General features: G+C 43.5%; 1 protein-coding gene across 3 annotated transcripts; it reads right to left on the bottom strand.

Annotated features, from left to right (window-relative positions):
* Positions 1 to 1,507: 1,507 nt before the first annotated feature.
* TMEM154 (transmembrane protein 154) lies at positions 1,508 to 21,965 on the bottom strand. 3 transcript variants are annotated; one of them, XM_010586131.1, is made up of 6 exons: positions 21,820 to 21,965; positions 13,094 to 13,396; positions 11,284 to 11,311; positions 9,996 to 10,081; positions 8,386 to 8,446; positions 1,508 to 4,521 (listed from the first exon to the last, which is right to left on the bottom strand). In XM_010586131.1, the coding sequence occupies exons 1-6, from the start codon at positions 21,884 to 21,886 to the stop codon at positions 4,506 to 4,508; spliced, it is 561 nt and encodes a 186-aa protein (XP_010584433.1). In that variant the 5' UTR covers positions 21,887 to 21,965; the 3' UTR covers positions 1,508 to 4,505. The 3 variants fall into 3 exon arrangements, with proteins under 3 accessions (XP_010584433.1, XP_010584434.1, XP_010584435.1); XM_010586132.1 differs by lacking the exon at positions 1,508 to 4,521 and adding an exon at positions 5,707 to 5,833; XM_010586133.1 differs by lacking the exon at positions 1,508 to 4,521 and having other exon boundaries at positions 9,989 to 10,081.
* Between the last annotated feature and the right edge of the window lie 255 nt (positions 21,966 to 22,220).

Genomic DNA, 22,220 nt, shown 5'->3' with positions numbered 1-22,220 from the left:
TTAAGCCCTTCTTAATACTGAAGCAGAGAGTTAGTGCTCAGGATGCATTTCTATGTATATTGATAATAATATTAGTGCAGGATTTGTCCTTTGCTCATCCCTCATCTTGTTTCCCCTTGACAAACCAGTTCCCCTGTGACCCCTTCCAGCCTCCTTTTAGTGCACATTGGAGGGGCCCCTGGTCCATAGGGTGGCACAATGGCACTAATGGGGGCAGAGCGGGACATAAGCAAGTGCCTGGGGATGGGGGAGTAACTCTGTGTTACTCCCCAGGGTGTCAAAATACTTCCTGGGGCTCTCTGGTCAAGTCTTCTTTTGCACCTCCCTAGAGAACCAGACAAGTGTTGCCTCAAAATACAGATTTTAAGGGTCTGTACCTGTACCAAAGACAAATTTCTTGCTGATGCAACATTTAGGTGAGAGAGGGCAGGAGAGAACTAGTTTCTGCCTGGTCATTGCTATGATGCTCTCATATTGAGGTGGTTTGAACATTAAAAGCATTAAATATCATCAAGACTGACTTGGGCTTTCTGGATACCCCCAGGGCATTCTGCTCCCCTGTAATGCAACTGTTGCAAAAATGGATGAAAGCAATGCGCTGCTTTATTAATCTTCTCTAAATCTCCATCTAGAAATACATCTCTCTTTTTTTCATCTTTTTGTTTTGGGTTTTTTTTTTCTTTTCCCTTAAATCCACTGAAAATTATTTTAGCAGCTTTATCATTTTGGTGCTTAACTGGAATAACTTCAGAAGTGATTGATCATTAAAGAAAGATGGCTACAGTCACCCAAGGAGAAATCATGGGGGTATTCACCAATTTCACTGCAGGCAGAATTTGACTACTCATAAAGACAATCTGGAATATCCCAACAACAATATAATGAAATATAAAGCAGCTTTTTTTTCTTAGGTAAAATTAATTTCAAAGCACTTCTGTAATTTCAAGAGGCTAGTGCACTAGCCTCTAGGCTTTTTTTGCCTGAATTTTAGAGAGCTGATGAGTAACATATCTATTTCTGCATATATCTTTGTGTATCTTGTAAGGCCTGAGTGATCTTGACATAACAAATAATTAGCACCCATTGACTTGAATGGATTAGCACAACTATGGGAAAAAGAGAACCTATAGACAGTAAAAACTGCTATAAACCTTTATTAGAAAAAGTTCTTTAAAATCTCAATTTTAAAAATACAATTTTAAAAAATACAATTAAGCGTTATTATGATGTTGAAATCTTTACATTACAAAATCATTTGAAACAGCTATTTGATAAAACAGCTGCACAGACAGTAATTTCATATACAGAAAGTAAACAAAAATTGTTTTTATAGGCCTTGATCAGGTTTAGCACTGCAAAACAATTTACTTTTTTAATCTCAGATTAATAGTTATCTATGGATCCATGATTTATGACAACCTAGAAACTAAAACCAACGGGGTTTTTTGCTGAGGTTAATGTTAGGGTTATGTGCTTTACAAGTGCAGGACTGTTATGGTATTAATTAACTGCTGGCAACGCCAGTAACCTTATGTTTGTAACTTTACGGAGAAGTTATTTCTATTTTGTTGAAAAATTCTCTGAGATACTGATCTTTAGCAATGTAGGAGACATGTTGGTTCTTAATTACTCTTCTTTTTATCCACATATTTCTCAAACAATTCCTCCTTTGGATCCATAGCTTTTCTGCCTTCTGTAGGACAAAAGGTGCTCACACTTCGCACGTTGTAAATTAGATGATGAATTGTCTTGAGAAGTGCTGGATAACTAGTGAAATAGTTGAAGAAAATGGAAGAGGGGGTAACAGTTCCTTAGGGATCATCACATTTGCTAAACATTTTAGAATGATACATAGTGCAAGTGGCTTTCTGTTTGCATGCTTTTTCTCAATTTCTACTGAGGGATAATAACTTGAGTTATCAGTTGGTGGTAGATATTGCAAGATGATGGTGAGATGGGTCAGCTCAGATAAGGCTGATGATGAGGCTATTACAGCAGAGGCATAAATACTGCGTAGTGCATGGCAATATTAAAATAATTTTTAAAATCTGCTAGTATCTTATCTGCTGTCTGGTTGTTCTTTTTGTTTTGTGGGTTAGAGGACCTGACTGCGTGCATCATTTAGGGAAAATTAAGATGCATCAACAGAAGGTGTAAAAGTAATACTCATAAACTGGAATATTACCACGTTTTAGCTGTACTAATGTAGGAGTAAAGTGACCTAAATCCCCTGTAATTCAATCCACCTACAAGATTAAAATATTGAGATAAACTGTGTGTAAAAGGAAATGACCAGGAACCGATGACAAGTGTAAAGTAAAATAAAAAAAGGCAAGGACTCCCATTCTTCATGTCCCAGCTATGCTTCAGCTCTCTTTGGGGCGAAGGCGGTGGCCGCTGGATGCGGAGCTGCATGGGCTGGAGCAAGGTGGGGTAAGAGTCACTGCTGGACACCGGCGTTGCAAACTGCTGGGTCACCACTGACTGCCCTCCAACCATGCAGGTGGTAATGGTCCCAAAATACATCTTTTGGTCTTGTACCCTTAAAAGAAAACATTCTCTGTTTTGGGTTACTGCTTTGCAGACTTTGTAGGAAGTCTGAGCACAACATCTTTGTCTGTTGGAGAGAAGTTGCTAACAAAGCTGCTACCAGCAAATACCCACTTCCTTTTTTTTTTAATTTTCTAAATTTCAGTCTTTTATTCTTTTCCCCTTGTGATTGCATTATTTTAAATCAATATTCTAGAGAATGAGTTTACTGTCAGGAACTTGTGGAAATGTTTAAAAAAAATTTTTTTTTTTGAAAGATGAACTTAAAACACGTTTCTCCAAAGTTAAAAATCATCCAAGCAGGGAAATTTAATTTACTATCACTCATATTAAATCCAACATTTCCAATAAATTGTTTTGGAACAATGAAGAAATCTTTTACTCTTCAGGGAAATTACTAGTCAAATCATATTCAGAAATGAATGAATACAGTTAGCTGTAAACATTTTTTTCCTGTTATATTTTGACACATCTTCAATTACTCAAAGCTGAACTCTCCTGGCCTGTATTTGTCAGCTGTTAGTGACTCTTAGCCATCATCTCAGAGGCTTGGGGTGTTTGTTTGCTCTCTTTAACCAAGTTATGCATGATAACATATTAGTGATGTATTTGCAGGCAAAACAAAACATCATATTAAACATGTATTAAGTGCAAAGAAATTATGTATTTGAGTAAAGATGAAGATAGGTAGGATATGATAGGGTAGGATATAAGATATGGTAGGATGTGAATTTAATATTTTAAATAAGGCAGGGGAAGCTTTGCACAGACGAGGAGCCACTTTCATGTCTGTGTTACATATTTAAACTACAACCATAAGAGATATGCCACCTCAAATCAACAGATGTGATTACAATATTTATATTCCCACCTTGAGGTATCTCAGGATAAAAATCTCTGATTTTTTTTTTTTCAGTGTAATTAAAGGTGAGCAGGCACATTTAGAAGTCAGTGTCTTTCAGGTATTCCCAGCTCAATATTCAAAAACGGAAGCAGCAGCAATCTTACTGCATCTGAAAACCTTGACCAAGTAGTTATGCATAACACATACCTATCTAAACTTGTGGTTGGTCTGGGTGCTGAATTGTTCAATTTTTCAAGCTCTCTTATTTTTAAGAAAGAAATGTTTTCATGTTGAATATTCCTGAAGTAGGTGGTCATTAGAGAACAGTACTGGGCAGGGAGGAGGGTTAAAAGGTGAGAGCTAGCCCAGAGTACTAATCTGTGGACATAACAAACTCACAGGCAATCTCAAAATAATATTTTTCACTTCTACAATGCCTTTAATTTGAAAACCAGAAAGCATGCTACAAAGACCATTCCCTCGTGGGGCTGCAGTCGCTTCTGTCAAATCCTTTGGGAGCCTTTTCAGCCGCTCTGTCTGTCCTCAGAGCTGGTCTGTCGGTCCTAGTCTGGTACCTCCCCAGCAGAAGTCCTGTGCAAATCAGTGCACTGTTACCAAAAAGCAAATTGAAAAGCAAACATGGCGTAGGCACGAGCTGCACGTCCACCAAACCAGGGTAGTCCAGAATTATGGATGCTGTTTATATTTAAAAAGAAAACCACAAAAAATACAAAGAAACCCACCAAACTTGGAACAGAAGTGGTTCTGCATGATACACAGCTGAAGAACTAGACAGAAACATGGACTATCTTGAGAACTTTTAGAGGAAAAAAAAAAAGTTTCTGTTGATTTGTGATGAATCTCATTGCAGAACAAATTTAAATCAAGCCCTAATCTTACTATAGTGCTTTTCCTTTTTTTTTTTTCTTTTCTTTTTTTCTTCCCCTTGTGATGTTTCCTTTCTGAAGACTGTATGTAGCTGGACACAACAAAAGCATTTGCTTCTCTGGCCTTTTGAGATTAATTATATTTAAATCCAGTTCATCCAATATCTGGAGGATCATTAGCTTGTGTGCTGCTTCCCTTCAACCAGTTCTTTGCTGTTCTGACTTCATGATTCACCATCACTGCGTATACATGGAAGAGAAAAAAACATACCAGTGTCATGCTGTTGGGTTAGTTGTCTCAGCAGGAAGTAATACACAAGAGTATCACCGGAGTCCATGAGAAGGTGTTATCAGAAAACAAATGTCAGCCATGCAATGCATGAACTGACCCTATCTGGTGCTAGGTGCTGGCAGCAAGGGCTGCTCTGATTTCTCTGCTGGTTAGTGGCTATCCAGTGCACCTTTTGTCCTGCTCCCAGGTGAGGGCTGAGCAATCAAATTGCCCTCTTTCCACAGGTGAGGATAACTTTTTACAGATGGAATGTTTGTATTACACCTGGCCTTGTAACAGGTGAATTTTCTCTTTGTCCCACTGGTTTCTGCCTAGCTAGCTTGCTCCCTAGCACTTTCTTAAAAATGTTTGGTTCATGCCAAGATTAAAAATGTGACATTTTTTATCGGCTGGTTAGATTTCAGCCAGCATTAACAGCAGGGGTTTAAACCAACCCTGAAGTTAAAAGGGCCACTCGTAATCTTAATATTTCATGTGGTTTTTTAAGTACCTTGTCAAACTGAGGCACGGTCTGGGAAAGGAGTATTTCTTTCTGTACCGACTTATTCCCCACCCAGAACACCTCTCCGTAAGGAATAGTCACCCTTTTTCAGACAGAAAGACTAGGACAGTGCCCAGCAGTGCCCAAGAAAAACCAAACCCCCTCTGGAGGTGTTACTAAACTCGGCTGCCTACAAAGACCCATACTGTGAAGGGGACAGGCTGCGCTTCTGTTTTGCCGAGGGAGTAAAGGTCCCCAGAGAAGAGATCGGCCTTGCATCCACTTGTGCACCACAGGAGCATCAGCCTTCACCTGCCCACCCGCTCCCTCCTGTGTGCATGGGACAGGAACCCCGGCCTCAGCGAGGCTGGGGAGGTTTCGTGGTTCTCTGCTCAGGCACGATCAGGGTTTAAATGCTAGGTTTCAAAGGCAAGATATATTATTTTAAATATATATTTTTTTAAATGTATATACACACACATATTTTTAACTTAGCTTATGCACCAGGCAGATGACCTCCACCTACAAAGGTGCCTGAGCTGTCATGTCTTGCCTCTGGTGCACAAATCTGCAGCCTTGATGCTCATGAGTACCAATTTTTGCCATAATAATAGCTTTGTTTCCTTTTACTTCATAGCCTTTCACTTTTCTTCGTCAAAAGAGCTGCTGAAAACATCTATTTATCTGTACATAGTTGTCTTTCATTTATTCATTACATCATTTATTCAGCTAAGAGGTTGGTCAGGAAAAGCAGCAGATCTTGGTCTGATAAGGTTCAACTGCAGAAATAAACGGAACGAGGTTTTTTTGTTTACAAGGAAATCCCACCACTTCAGATACCTTTTCACTTTCAAATGAAGCAGGTTTCAAAATTTCATGTAAAATGAAATTTGAAAAAGTAGTTTTGAGTTAAGGGAAACGCTTAACTTAGAAATATTTTACCACCACAGGGGTTTGTTCTTTAAACCTTTTAAAAATTTTATATTAAAAAGTAACTTACTCTAAAAAGTAGTTTTGGAACAACTTTCATTCTGAAAATGTCAAAATGTCGTTCCTGAAACATTTAGTCTCAGATGTTTTCAAAATGATATGTTATCAAACGCAATTTGTAGTTCAAAACATTTGGGTCTTGATGAACTCCCCCCAGCATCTTTATGAAGCAGGAAAACAACACTCAGCCAGCTGTGTTCAGTGAGGCCTTGAGATGTTTCCCATATTGAAATATCATCAATAAAATCTAAAAGAAGAATTACCATAATTTGAGAAGAAATTTGCCCAAACAAAGCAGTCTTTCAGAATCTGAAATTGAACCTAATAATCTTGCACTTTGTATTCAACTAATATCCTTTGCCTAAGCAGCTCTGAATGTTTTTAGAGATAAATCTCCTCTTTTCATTTGCATTTGTTTGCCTTCCTGCAATTTAGAGGCATAAGTTTCTCTACAGTCTGATCCTAAGATAGCAGTCATAAGGAAATATGCTTAAATAACGTGTACCTTCACTCTGACTGAAGCATACTTATCTGAACAGGGCTGCTTTTTTGCATCAAGGCTTAAGGTCACTATAGTCCTTTGAAGTGACAATATCTCTGTTTTACAGGTGGAGAACTTGAGGTAGGTTGTAGCCCAAAGGTACTCTTTGCCAGTCAGGAGCAAATACCCCACCTTCTGATGGGGTTAATGCAAATCCAGTAAAAAAGCACTGTAGTAAGGATGGTATTTAAAACGCCAGCTCAAGCTGGTAGGTCATGATAATTTTTTTTCTGAAAATGAACTGTTTAAGTTTTGGAAAGTAAACTTAATGCTCAGGGTGTCGTACCTAAAAAGACGTTTATAGTCTAACTTGTGCTGGTGTTAGCATATGGCTCAAGCATGCTTTGTGCTATATTCCCTACTATAGTCAGTGGTATGCTCAGCAAATCTGTTTTTAGAGAACCACTGTGTAGCTGCCTCTCCTTAGCAATTTTCCCACTCTCCGTTATCATTTAGAGGCTGGAAGGGAAGACCCAGATGGCTAGCAAACCCAGCATCTTTTCCAGCTATTCAGGGTAAAACTATTGCTCTTGCTTGCACCTGGAACCTAGGATTTAAGTCTTTAAAAAAAAAAAAACCAACAAAAAAAACCACAAAAAAACCCTCCAAAACCCCATAACATAACAAGAATGATTTCTCTTGCAATAGGCACAAGCAGAAACCTTTTAAATACAAATAGCTGCAGTGGAGCAGCCCCATCCAAGAGCTATCCTGAAACTGCAGCTTTGGAGCAACTGAGTTGCAAACTCTCCAGCAGTGATGACTTAGTATCATCACCGCTATTTCACTTCTGAGCAAGGAAACTCAAAAAAGAGGGGGAGTGGGATATTATGGTGGTCTACAGTGGGAGGTGCAGCTCTGTCAGAGAGGCATGTTGAGCTGAGTTAGCTGGTGCCATGGGAAAGGGAAGACCTAGGTCCTTCTCCTGCCGTCCCTCCCTGCTCCCACTCTTGCCTGCTTGTGTCTGCTGCTTCCGCAGCACCAGGGATTTTCTTGGCACGCAGGATGGTTTAATTGTTTGTTATCATAACCTGGCACAGAGGAGCTGCTTTGCCTACTCGCCAAAATGCAGCTGCACCACAAGTGTGCAGGCAAGTGTCACGTACAGCCCCTTGCCTCCAGCTGGAACCAGAATTTCTAATTAGGGAAAATGGGAGTTTGAGAGGGGTTTAGGGGTTCTAGCCAAAATTCTGAGGAAACCAGCCAGAAAGTTCTTAAGTTTACAAGCTGTCAGGATTGTGGTTTTGCATCCCTCTGGGATCTCTGCTTGGACCACGAGCTAGCGCCAGCACTGGGGGAGCGCTGCATGGGGGCACTGGGAAGATCCTTTGAGTTTCTTTTGGGGTCAGACAAGCCCCCATCTGGCAGGTCACAGCTCCAGCCAAAACATCTGGCAGTGGTTCTTAGGGACCTATAGGCACCTGGCAGCAGAGGGGAGCTGGGTGTCTGCACCAGTGAGGAGTGCCGAGAAGGTTGTGCTGAATGCTTGTATTAACACCTTGGGAAACTGTGATTAAAGTCTGATCAGTGAGTGAAACTCCATCTGTGCCAGCTGGTTGTCTGTCTCGCACAGGTTTACAACTGTAGGATTATTTAGCAGTGCAATTTACAGGCAGAGACCAGTTTAGAACTAAGAGCATCAAACCTTTTTTTTAAGTTGAAATCAAAGTCCTTATATGTAAAAACTTCAAAACTTAAACAGACCAAAGAATCACTCTGTGATTACATATAAAAAAAACTTGATTATTTTGGAATGATATTGACCACATTTCTTCAAATAATACAATGAATTAAAAGTACCTTGGGCTGGCAATTGATTCTTTTTCTTCTTCTCTTACAGTAGGCAAACATTCACAGTCAGCTGAAAAAGGGTAAGAAACAAGACTATAGTTACTCCTGGCAGTTCTTCTACATTTATTTCAAAATTGCATCGATTTTTATCACGAGTTTCTCTAGAATATAAAACTGCAGATGCTCTTCTGCACCCTTTTATCTGTATAATCTGCATGGTCCCCATAGCACAAATGTTACATATTTTAAATCCTCTTTCCCTTTGATAGGTGTTGCCATAATTTCTTTATTATATATATATTTCAGTTGTTTATTTATACCTATACAAATGAACTACTTCTGAGGACTGTTTCCTATAAACTACCATGGGGAGGACCATTTGTTAGTCTTCCACTGCTTATAGTTGCACCTATGCTTTATAGTCCAGCTGGGAATTTGGAGCTGGGGTTTAGGGAACACTAACAAAAAAAGACCTGTATGTAAACTATTTGCTCCCTTCTGTCCACAGAATTTTAAAAAAATGTTTTACAGCACTATTTCCCCATGTACTATATTTAATGTCTCTATTTCACTACTGCTGCTTAGCACATGTTTTCTGCTAGAGCTTACGGACCGCGAAGGTCAAAACCCCATCATGTGGAGCACTCTGCTAATGCAAAGAAATGCTCCAAAGATTTTTATGTCCTGAAAAACATAGCATCCCTAGGAGGTCAGGCAAATGAGCCATTTGGATACAAGGCAAGGGACCAGGAATGAAAAAAATATCAGGGTTTCAGCATTTCCTAGCCAGTGAAAAGCTGTTAGCAGTTCAAAATCAGGCCTCGGTTAATTCACACCTTACCAAAGATCTGCATTTTTTAAGGAAAGCCTTGAAGGAGGATGCAGGGCCCTTAGAGACTTTAACCAGGAGATTTCAGCTGGGAGAAAAATGGGGGAAAAAATACAAGATACTTAGAAGTACCTAAGAAGGAGCTGAAGATGCTGCTGGTGGTAGTTACCACAGGTATTAATTGCTCTATGGGCTGACAGACTTCCCAGAGAGGATGTAGATGGCGAATGGTGCTGGCAGCAAAGAGCAGCTTATGTTCCATGCAGTAAAGATGGCAAATGAGGTAAAGGACACACAAAGAGGGGAGGGATGTATTCATAGGATCCTGGCAGCAATTTTAAGTAAACGGTGGTCTAAACTATGAGTAAATGTGTGTTTCTCCTACAACAGCACAATGCGGAGCACAGAACTGTGGAAACTCTGAGGACTGAAAGGACTAGGTGCTTCAGAGAAACTAGTACTTAGCATTAAAAATGTGTATTTAGAAATATAAATACCGTTCACAGCTACACATGTGTTTAATAGAAGTATCTACTAGAAACTCAAAACATTTATGATATTCTATCATATGTTAAAAATAAGCTCCCACACAAACTAAAATACTCCTATGAACAATTCTACCCCTGACATTTGTGCTGCTATTTTAGTAGCAGGGAGTCAAGAACACAACTAAAAATGTTGTAGGAAACACAGTGAGACACATGCAAAATGCCTTACATTGATTTTCTACGCATGGGATCTACGTCAGCTAGAAAGAGAGGGATGATGGAGTAGAGGGGTTACCGTGTACCATTTTTGTTCATGCTGTTCATCCATTTATCAAGCTCTTCCATTTCTATCTCCATAACAGAGGGTGTGTCTTCTTCAAAAATAGGACTTGAGAGGAGAGAGGAGGGGAAAAAAAGGCATTACACAAAACACTCAATTCAAACAACTTACAACGTAGTAATTTCGTATGAGTCTTTCGTAATTCCAGACGCGTGTATAAATTCTGGAAAGCCACCCTAGCCTAGCAATCTGAGAAGATGTCAGCCCCATGGGTGTGAATGAAACGGCCACAAACAGATGCGAAGGAGCGGCGGCGAGATGCCCGTCCTGGGCAGAGGTAGGGCTGGCTGGGACACGGCGTGCAGAGGGACCCAGACGGTGCAGTCGGGGCTATGCCAGAGCACAGGGCCACTGCAGCTATTTGAGAACTGTCCCTACTCTAAATAGAAAACTGAAAAATAAAATAGTTTGTCTCTGCCCTTCTGGAACACGTGGCAAAAGTCCCGTTGCCCCAGTGATAAAAGCAGAGGGCCCACAGTTTCATTCTAGCTGTGACTGACATTGGCAGCAACCTCAAAAGGAAAAGTCATGAGTAGAGTAACTCTGCATTTATTTAAATGCCTCCATTTAGCTTCCCTTTCCTGATAGTTCCTGGAGGCACATGGTAGAAAAAATATTTTGAGCAAAACCCCCTTTTTTCCCCTGTGAAGCCAATTTAATAACTTCCAGCATTGATTAGCAAGATGGAGCTCAATAAAAGGTAATGATAAAAATTATCACTCTGATAAGACCCATGCAGCTTTTGGCTCATTTTCCCAGCAGCTAAGGCACTGCTTCCACGGTGGCTGGGCGAGCCTTTCTGCCTCACCTCAGAGTGAGAAGACAAACTTGAAAAACAGGGGAGCAAGACACAGAGCTTATTCTGAATAGCTGAAAGCCAGTGATGAGCCTGGGAACAGATCCCCTCTGCTTGCGGGGCACCTTGCATGTCTTCTGGCATCTGGTGGAGCCGGGGGTGCCTGGACTGGGCATAGGGGTGGGTGGCTGCGGGTGGTGGGTGCCTGTGGGGCAGCGCTCGCCTTGGCCAGTGTAACCTCTGTTCTTCTGCTCTAGTCTTACACCTTCAGATAGATACTGAAGTCACACTTTAGCCACCTCTAGAGATAGTTAACTGGAACAACTGATGGTAAAAGGTAATGGTGCTTAGTGCACAGTTAAATTAAAACAGGCGGTAAAAGAGCCCAAAATCATAATATCCTGTTAGAGTAAAAGCATAAAAAAAAAATAAAAGTCACATTCATAAACTTTACCTTTTCACATTTTCACTTCCGAGCTCATCTGGAAAAGAAAAAAGTTGGTGTTCATAGTTCTGCTCTTTGTATATACAGGGTCCAGACTACAAGCAAACCTTGAATAGGGTCACGTAAAACAGGTTGCATTTTCAAAAGGCTTTATAGTTAACTTGTAGATGAAGGACAAAACGTCCTGTTTATAGTTTTCAGAGGAACCCATTATTTTTAATCTTGAACACACTAAAAGCAGTTCATTATTAGCTCAGCCATGCTGGCAGGAAACCGACTGTTAGCGCCGCGGTGGGCAGGACATGGCAGATGCAAGCTTCCCTGAGCAAAACAGATGTCGTGAGAGAAATGGTATCCTGAAAAGGAACCACTGCTGCAAAAAAACTGTTTACTGGAAGCGTTGGGACATTTTGCTGCAGACTACATGCAGGCAATTTGGCTCTGCCTGGAGACCCTGGGAGCCACTCATGGAGAGAAGTGGGGGAGGGACTCGCATGGCAGATTAAATCTCAGTTAGGCAAATGAAGCTGAACTAGCCAGATGTCAAAAGGGATCCAAGGCTAGTTATGACCCCAAGACAAAGTAAAGATGGGGAAAAAATATAGTGTAACAGCCATTGTTCAGAAAAATAACTTCCCCTCCAGGAATCAAGTGACTGAAAAGCCTCAGCCCTCAAAAAAGAATGAACTACCTATAGGATTCACATTGTATACTGTCTTAAATTAGCTTATTTTTAATTCATTGTTGCCAATGGGTGCTGACATGTCTTGCTTGTTCCAGTACATTCCCTGACTGCAGAGTCACCCCAGGGCCACAGAGCTGCCCGCCCCCGCCTTGAGGATGCCCAAAATCCCAGCCCCACGCAATAGGTACGGGGCAAGAGATCCCAGGATTGTGCTCCTGCAAGGCACCACGTTTCCCGTCCCTTGGAAGAGTGTACCTGCATTTCAGGTCACCCAGAAACAGGCAGGTTAACTAGGTGCCTGGTTGTGAATTCAGAGTTTGCTACGAGGATGACCCAGTGATAAGGCCAGGTGCAGCCTAAAACTGCCCTGAAAAATGGACTTAAAATCTATGTTGAACATATGTCACTGTCTGCAGGCTGAGGAGCTTACAGCTGCATTCTTGTTCTGTAGGGACACTGATATGACCATTTCAGGACTTCACTTACCAACCTTGTGGTTTTAATATGACACCTCAGTTTGTTTTCTGTGGCTTGACACTCCAAGTTACTGATTTCTTTGCTAACAGATCAAGGTACCTTCCTGAAGTACTGCTCTGCCTATCACAGCACCCAGGCAGTCTGACTATGGGATTTCTAGCTCATTTACTGTGATATCTTCAGAGCTGGCACCACCCTACAGGATCCCTTAAAAGTGTTCCTTAAAACGGTTTTGCTTGTTCTTATTTTATCAAAGCTCCTAGTAGCTTTACCTTGTGGGCAGTACAGGCAATAGAAGCATTAAATTCATCTTGCATTAAGTTATTGAGCTTAAAGACAGAATAAGTGTTTGCAGCTGCACGGTTACACCCGTACACCGTTCCCGGCATTGCCTGGAGCCGGAGCTCGGTGCCGTGGCTCCCGTGGGTGTGCAGTGTGAGCAGGAGGTGCTGAGAAGCAGAACTAGCTCCCACCCGAGGAGAGGTGTGTGCCCAGATTCCACTGGCCAGGGCCAGATCCCTTTCCTATCTGTCAAATGGGCAACTACAACCAGAGAAGTACATCCTGTATGTGGCATCCCAGGCCTCCAAATAATGTTTTGTTAATGTCGACTCTGCCCTAAAAATATACTTCTGATGCACGAGAAGACAAATTTACCTTGCTTAGACTTTTTCCTTTTATGATGTATTACAAAAAATGTGATCAGCAAAATCAGCAGGACCAGCAGCACGGCAGGGACAATATATATCAAGATAGACTGTTCTGCTGCTTCTAGGCTGTCCTGATTGTTCGTGGAATTCAGTTCAGTACTTTTTGTTTCAAAGCTGCTTTCAGTAGCGCTTGTAGTGACAAGTACTGGCTCGTGATCATCTGCGGTCGAAGAACGCGTAGCAGGAGGCGGCGTTGCTGTAACGGTGGATAATATCAGTAATCCATCTCCTGAACCATCAATTTCAGAGCCTGCCAAATATATGAGGACAATTTAACGTTTTATGGGTTTTATTGGTATTATCAGTGAGTCAAAGCCTACAGCTTTAATATTTACTTTTCATTTGACATTTAAAAAAAAATCAGCAGATGCCCTGTACACACAGATTTGAAGTCTTGGGCATCAGATGTAAAATTAGATCACGAATCCATCACAAAATCTTACCAGCCCTGACCATGTTCTTCAGCTGGCTTTTACTGGGACACGTCAGCATGCGTGGTCTGTCTGCACGCAGCTGTCTTGCACAAACAGACTTTTTTTTCCTGCAGGTTGGCATCCGGTCTCACTCTCATGTAAATTCTTCTGCTTCTGAGTAAACCACACCATCCTGCCTTGCTTCTCAGCCTTGGTGCATACGGCCACAACCCCTTTCATCCCTCCCCTTAGCCAATGAACTAGTACTCCCTTTGGGGAAACCATTATCCCTGGTTCCCCCAGCTCACTCATCTCCCTGTTTCTGTGCCTTTCTCAAATTTGTTAAATTTGTTTCACTGTGAAAAACAGAACTGGTGAAAGAAAGTTTGAAGCCTGCAGAAGCTGCTGACTTTCACTTCTGCACGGACTAGAAGAGGTAGTAGTAACACAGGGACTTTACTGGATACAGGTGCAATTAGCTGCTCCTCCATCTGATCCTACGGGCTGGCTGAAGGAGCGTATGGTAAAGAGTCAGTGCGGGTTGTTCTTCACAAATGCTAAGACTGGGGGTTTTGAACCTTGATTTGGGTTTTGGTTTCATTTATCAAGCAATTTGCAAGAAAAGTGGCTAAAATTGGCTATATTGGTAATAGTGAAACAAGCTTTTTTTTGAGGCTAATTAGGAGTCTATGTTGCCTGTCACAGAGTTTAAAGCTTAACAGAAGTACAGTAGATTATGGGCTGATGCTGTATTCTATACTGATGCCAAAAATCCTGTTGTAGCTAAAGGTGCAGGAATCAGTTCCTAGATAAATTACACCAACATGTTTCCAAATGCAAAGCCTTCAATAATTTTCTAGGCATGAAATTAAATGATGATTTTTTGTATGTGTTATCTGCCCTTTCAGATACAATGCCGGCATGGCGCACGTCTCATTTTATGCAATAAAGCAGGGTGGGATTTCATGACTTTTGCAATGACATGTTTCTCCCCGTTCCTGTAAAGTGCTGGGCAGCCACAGTTTCCACTACAGCTAGCAAGAGCTTAAGGTTTTCAGCACCTCAGTGCTGGCATTTCCAATCTCACAGGACTGGAACCAAAAGTACTTAGCATTTTAAATGCTTTTGTAAACACATTAATCTTCATAATGGCCCTGAGAGATGAGCAGTTATCATCTCCATTTTACAAATGAGAAATCAGAAGGACAGGGATGCTGTCCTTCCCAGGGATGCCAAGTGAGAGAGGAAAACTGGGATTAGAGCGCTATCTCTTGCTTAATCCACTCTGCAGCATCTCCTCTCCTGTCTCAAAGAGGAGATGAGTATCTCATAAGACTGTATTCCAGGAAACCCAATTTCAAATGAATAAAATTATTTGAGTGTGACAGCAGTGATTTATCTGGATTTTTATGCCACGCTTATCACTCAGGCACCTGATTGTTTCATCCTTTCCTAGAAACTGGGAGAGAATTTTAATACCTAATACCTAATACTTGAATATAGTATTTAATACTGGAAAGGTCACCAGACGTTTTCACCACAATACAACAATGAAAATGTTAGCTCCTCAGTGGCAAAGCACTTTGTATGGATAGCCTCTCTGTCACTTTCTTGTTTATTTAGTATTTCAGTCAAGAGCAAAACAAGATCTCTGCCTCCCTTGCAGGTAATGACCCCTTATGCGTGTGCTTCTCCATCCCTTCCCGTGATCTGCTGGCTGTCCTTAATCCTGTCACAGAGGATGGGGGGGAGAGCTCTTCTCTTAATAGTTTGGCCGCTTGACTTTTCTTTCCCATGGTAGTTTATAGCCCCTGGTGCCTGCAGCTGCTCCATTTCAATTGCTGTTGCACAGAGCAGCGAGGTATCGCTAGAGATGTCCACACCGCAGACTGCAGCGTGATGGACTGTGCCACTGGCAGAGCTGCTGGACCACCACAGCCTCTCCGAACCGCTTCAGTGACCTTGCTTCATTTTCCTCCTCTAGCCATCGCCCTTGAAACCCATCGTCTGCCACATATGATATATTGACAAGGACAAGCCTGTTGCTTAAAATAGTACAAATGGGAAAGGGTGTGGGGAAAATAGCTTATTTTTCATTATGCTTAGAGCTAAAATGGATTTTTCAAATGTTTAAAGCATGGTGTGACTTTAAAGCAAAAGCAACCGGTCACACCTCATTAACTGCAGTGCTAAACTTTCAGCTGCAGCGTATGCTGCGCTTGATTTCCAAGAGAGACTTTTCCAGTGTCGCTGGTACTTTTTATTTGCCTGGTTTTGAGCTCTGAAGCAGATTTCAAATCATTTGTCTCCACGTGAAATAGAATTACCTTTTCTAGTCTCTAGGCAAAGAAAATGGCAAATCACAGGGAGTGACCTTGCTGCCACGTATTTTTGTTCACTTTGCATAATTCCAGGGACAAAACAGCATCTCTTCTGTGAACACCATTTCCTCTTACAGACATCTTTTCTCTGAGTGAATTAAATACGTCTTTCAGCAGAAGGGCAGCCAGTTGCACAATGTTCTCGCAAGGATATTGCTCTTATTTCCCACATTTCACCTGCTGCCTCGCCACACCTCCCTCCAGCTCTTCTGCCCGTCACCTCTGAGGACCCAAGGGATGCCCTACCTGCCACACAGGGGCTGCTCTCGCTCTCAGGCCACCCACACATCACATTTTTTATGCAGTAGGAAAATCACAACCTGCACCTGCGTGGGCTTGCTGGCTTGCACCAAGGAAGGATTTGTACCTCCAGCCCAGCAGGGAGGGACAGACTCAGGCTTCCCGGTGCAGGCGCAGTGCTCGCCACAGCCAGCTGCCCGGGCCACATGAGCCCCACGTGGTTGGCCCCAAGGTAGTCATGTTTTTCACAGGGTTTCAGTTTAAAGTGCTCAAAATAGTGAGTGGGCTGTGTTGCAGCTGGCCCTAGTGACTGTTTTGTAGGGTGAATGAAAGCTGGATGTTGCAAGGTTTGGAGCAGGGCAGGAGAGCACCTGAAATGTGCAGCTTTTGTGAGATGCTATTCAAACATTTTCTCCATGCCTGGAGGGAGCCAGATTTGCAGTGGTCATTCATACCATGAACTGTCTTGTCAGCTGTGCTTGGGTTTTCATCTTGCAGAGATTTACCAGCTCCCTCCAAAAGGAAGTCTGACCGTAACATAACATAACAAAACACAACACATACATTCAGGATAGAAAACCAAGGCCAATGGAGTGGAACAAGGAGCAGTCACATCTGACCATGTAGATACCTCCTTGACTTTGCAAAGCCTGTGCCCTTTCTTTTGCTGAGCTCAGACTCATGCTGTTGGCTATGGTCTGACATCCGTACTCGGCCCTCCGCACAGCTCAGCCAAGGAGCAGGTGCTCACAAAACAACCGCATCGGCTTCAGCTTTGTCTGGACCGCCTGGAGTATGAGCGCTGGTGACTTGTCCCCATGTTGAGGGAACTGGATGGGAGCACGCTACAGCTTCAGCCCGGCCCATACTGCCACTTCCCCTGCTTTCAAGAGCAGAAGGGAGAGGGGCTGGCATGCAGCTGCATCCCACCCAGATGGGGAGCTGGGCACAGCTGGAACTGGAAGCTAAGAGGTTGGAGCTGGAAGCCAAGAAGTCCTCAGGTTCCCACCACTGAGGTATTAGAGGATCTAGTCCTCAGGGGACCAAAATGCCTGAGCAGGCACTAGCAACGGCTCAAAAAAGGTTCCATAGCTGTTCTTAGAGATTACAAAAATGCTATGTCCCTGTGTGCAGATACCGTGGTATAAGGTATTCTTCAATATTTTCTATGGAAAAATTTGCTTGGATTACCAATGGACTTTGTGTGAGTTTTGGAGGTGCTCCCAAGCCTGCCTTTCAAGGGAGACAGAAGGAGCTGAATGTACCAAGCAGCTTGACAGACTGGAGTCCAAACAACTGCATCTCAAACAAACAAACAACATTTCTGTTGTTGCAGCATTTCTTCCTCTGAGGTTTATGCTGTAGCACTCAGAGGTGGCGATATAAGCTTCTTGATGAAGTCAGTGGGCAAACAGGTTTCTCATTTCAGTTGGATGCCAGGCAAAGGAAAATAGCCGGCAGTCAGCACATTGGGTTCTGCTGTAAAATCATCAGTCTCCCTGCTGCCTTCTCATCAGACTCGAGGACTGGGGTCTCTGAAGGGAATTTTTCAAATTACACTATAGTACCTACTTACAGAAAAAAAAGGGATGGGATACAGGAACAGCAAGAGCTAAGTCAATGGGATAGTCAAGCTTATTAGTTTGAAAGGAAATATTTTGTATCTCCATACTTTCCTATAAGCTATAAAAATGCAGTGGAGGGAAGGCTCACGAGAGGGTGATAAACCAAGAAAAGGCTGTAAAGCTGTGTACGCTGGCGTAAAGTTACCACATCCTGTATCACTCTGCTCCATGCACACATTCCTTCTGGTCATGTAGTCATCCCACTCCACATGGTCCGTATGATCCTCTCTCCTATTGCTTGACTAATCCCTGTTCTGTTCCTCTCCCTGCATTTCGCGTTGCGTTAAGAAGGGCCGTTCCTTGCCATGGCCAGGGCTTGCCCGACTGCCTGCTGCGGCAGGTCCCGCCTGTCAGTCTGGCTGGAAGAGGAATCCTTAAAAGCCTGCAGGCTAGCTGTTGGGCACGTACGCTCTTCTGATGAGGGAGCACAAACATTTCAGGATGGCTAATCTGTAGACAAGATCCTATTAAAACGGCATGCTTAGAAAGTGTTATCTAGGTATAACCTGAAAGAGGAAAGAACTGTTTAAGTTCATTTATAGACGATGGAAGCTGCTTTCTCCTCACTGTACTTCCATCCAGCTGAAGTGCTGCATTAACTGCCGGTGTTGCAAATTCAGTCACACGTCTTAGAGCCAAACTGTGAACCTATAGTCTCATTTCTCACCCCCAGTACTAAAGGTTTTCCAGACTAATTTATGCATTTAGTTGCATCTACTTAATCTCATGGCCTTCTAGCTCTGCCTCAGTGATACCCGTGCAACCTCACTGTGATGGAAATCTCTTGGTGCTCCTTGCTCTCAGGAGGACCGTGAAATTAAAGATTCAGAAGCTCCGGAGGCTTTGCCGCTATTATATAATATCCCTTGAGAGAAAACAGACTGGGGTCATTGACTGAAATTTAGCATACAATCTTGCTGATGTAAAGGAGAGATTTTTCTGAAACTTCCCTAAAGCACTTTAAAACACAGCGGAAGTTTGTGTGCATGGATAAAAGGAATAGGAGTAAATATGTACAAGGAATTGATGTGTTCAGTAGAAGGGGTTTTTCATCTGCTTTTTAGGGGGCTGCACTTTGGACAGAAAGGATGTAGCAAATCCTCATTTCTTATATTGTTGTTTTGCTAGAAAATTGTAACAGGCAACTCTGATGGGTTCAAACCCATTCTCGAGATCATTACTCTAAGGGAGAACACATCAAAAATATCACTCCCTTAGAGACCTTGGCTTTGTAGGGGACTTTACCTCAAAGCCACTTCTCTGCCAAAGAGAGAGCTGCTGCCTGTGCTCATGGTACAACCTGCTGAATATCTGGATATTTGATAGCAATGTTTCTGTGAACAACAGTTCAAAACAATAGCACAGAGACACAGCCAAAATAAAGCATTGCCTGCAACCATCCCAGCTCTTCCACTTAACGATCTTACACGCTTTACTGCTCCTCTCCCTTACGCATTTTCTTGCTCCCCATGTCAGGCCACTTATGCTGCAATTTCCCATGTGTTTCACCAAACACAGAGGGAGATGGTGTACCTTGGGAAATGCCCAGAGAGTCAGAGCCTTTTCCTATAAGCTATAGTAAAGGCCTTAATACTTGTTCCTAGGGTCAGCACAAACCTAGGTAGGTCTTTAGGGCTGCTGCGAGGCTGAGCAGCGAGCACCATCACCCAGATCAGGGAGGGCCACTGCTGGCCCTCAGCAGGTCACTGGCAGGGCTTTCTGCCTGCATAAAGCAAAGGCATGGGCAAGGGGAAGGGGACTGGTGCAAAACCCAATGTCCCCTCAGTGTGGAGCTGGGAGAGGGCCAGCACCCAGAGCTGAGACCTCAGGCATGCTCCTAGAGCCACTGGCTTGGAGTAATTGTAGCATAGCTGGGAGAAAACCATCTGTTAATCATAATCCAAATGGCAAGGCTGGGGTTTTGCAAGGCTCCACCATGGTATGGGAACAGGACTTATAAAGGCTTCAATCTGTCTATGCTGCAAGATTTAATCATACTCTTATTGCCTATTTTGTAAATGGTTTCTAGACAGTAGAGGTGAAACCTGGGAGATCCCCAAGAGCTTCTGCCCCCCTTCTCCAGCAGACCACTTTAAAGCTGAGGATTGTGTCTGGGACTGGAGGAAAAAGGTGAAAGCTCCTTTAAAGGTCCTGCCCTGTTGATCTGTGAGCAAGGAGGGGTGAGAGCAAAGGATCCCCCCAGGAGGCCACCCTCGGCGGAGGGGCTCCCAACCCACCAGTACCTGTGGGGTACATAAGCCCCTACATAAACTCTTCCCCCTCCAGTTCAATTTCCCCCCCCAGGGCCCAAGTTCACAACTTACCCCCTCCCACCCTTGCAGTCAGAGTAAGCCCCAGGTACATCTTGGGGCTGGTTGCACAAGCAAAAGCTGCCTTTGTATGGGGAGCAAGGGGCCCTGCTCCTCTCTGGGTGGGTGCTCTCCTCCCTTTCCCCAGCAGCTGGGGACTGGCTCAGGAGAGCCGGGGCTGAAAGTGGTTGGGGAGAGCTCTGGCAGGACTGACTCACTCTCATGGAGGAACCGTTCCAAAATCAACCAGAATTTAAAGGTGGACCTACTTGTAGGAAGCCTCTAAAGGCAGTGGGGAGCGGGTTGGGGCAGCTGGTATTTGGCATCTGCCTGGTGCTTTGTGTAGCCTCTAATGCTCATCACAAAGAAGGGCAGGGGGGGCCAGCCATGGGCTGGGGAGACCGGGGACTAAGGCATCCCTCCACCCTGTGGAGGTGGTGATGAAATACTAGCAATCAGTACACTGCAAATGAGCTAAGGAAGCTGGAGCCTGATCACTCTGGGCTGCTTGTGTTGTGCCCCTCCGTTTCCCTTCGACCTCCGTTTTGCTCCGTCCATGGTGGGACTTTTTCCTCTGACCGCTTTGATTCTGAGCTACGTTCAATGCTTGCAGCATATTCTCCTAACGTGTCTGTAATGCAGCAGGGCTGTAGTAACGCAGACACAACCAAACTATTTTATACCTTGCTCAGCTCACTCTTACAGCTAAGCAAGACTCCTAACCACAAGCAGCTTGAGAGCACACCAAGAGCCAGCAGCCCAGTTTTACACCCTACTTATAGTACTGGTTTTTAGGGAAAAAAATACCCATACCAAATGACCTATTGCACCAATGCATTTTAAAACCTTAATAGAAGTCGTCCAGTGATAGCTGAGAGCAACCGCCCTCTCTCCCTGCTTTCTGGAGAGTTCCCGCTTGCTACAGCAGCACAGAGGCAGCAAACACTTCTAGTCCATACCAAGGCACTTCGGCAGTGATTTGTTTGACACCAAAAGGCATATAAGCACCACCTGGCAAGGTTTTACTCAAAGAGCTGCCTGTCTCGTGCAGTGACTGGCTGCCAAAAACAAATTACCCCCTGTCAACAGGTGAGAGCCTCTGCAACGACACCCCAACGCTTCAGCATGTTGTCGTAAGCGGCTTTTCCACTCGCAGTTCTTCCTTTCAGAAGGTCAGGACCTAAATCCGTGGTGCTGACCACTTTGTTCTGCAGCTGAGAATTCAAAATATTTGTCTCCAGAGCTGGTTGTTCTTTTGTTAAACCGGTTTCAGTGCACTGGGTCTACGGAAATCGGCAGTCAGCTTTTGAATGGAAGCGGTGCTCCGTCTTTAACTTTACTATTAAATGCTGATAGTATGGGCGTAAAAAAGTACAACAAATAACTAAAATTGGAACCAAAATGCCTGGCGGGCCAGCATGGAAGCTCCAGTTCCCTACACACCTGCAATTTAGGAAACATAGGAATTGTAGGATTCAGTGGCTGCTGTTTGGGGTTAGGTCTAAGGAAAAAAAGTCAAAGCTTTGAAAAAGTCAGGCAGCTGAAAACAGAGAGGGTAAACACAGCTAAAAGAAGTGGAGAGCAAGTCCCCACAGATCTTCTCCTAGTGCTCAGTTTGGAGGGTGTTGCCCTCCAACTTGGTCCCATGGCTGCAGGCACAAAACGCGGTACCACCTCGGAAGGCAAAAGGCGCTTTATTACTCACGGTTCCCGGCAGATCCTCCGGCCAGGGACAGGGCAGAAAGCAGGGCGATGAGGTTTTGCTTTCGCATGTTACCTTGGCGGCGCTGCCACCCGAGGGGTGCTTCTTTGGCAGGCTCCCCGCTTCACCCGAACATTTACATTTCCTGTTTCCTGCCGGGGTGCATCTGAGCTGCATTTCTTCAGGAGATGGACTCTCTTTGATGGGTTTTAGGAAGTGATGTAATTCCGTCTGGGCCTGTCAAGCAAGCAATGATTGCAAAAGGAGGAAGAAAAAAAAAAAAAGTTGCTTTTCAAGCACTAACTTGGCTGAGGCACCTTTATGCTGTAGGTGAGCGAGCTCCGACTCTCCTCTACTTTTTCGACTCCAGACTTTACTACCATCTATCTTCATCTACATGCAGT

This window comes from Haliaeetus leucocephalus, unplaced genomic scaffold, assembly GCF_000737465.1.
Source record: "Haliaeetus leucocephalus isolate CR32 unplaced genomic scaffold, Haliaeetus_leucocephalus-4.0 Scaffold140, whole genome shotgun sequence".
NCBI classification, from domain to species: domain Eukaryota; kingdom Metazoa; phylum Chordata; class Aves; order Accipitriformes; family Accipitridae; genus Haliaeetus; species Haliaeetus leucocephalus.
Note: the sequence above shows the minus strand (reverse complement) of the source record. Positions and strands in the feature narration are given on the sequence as shown.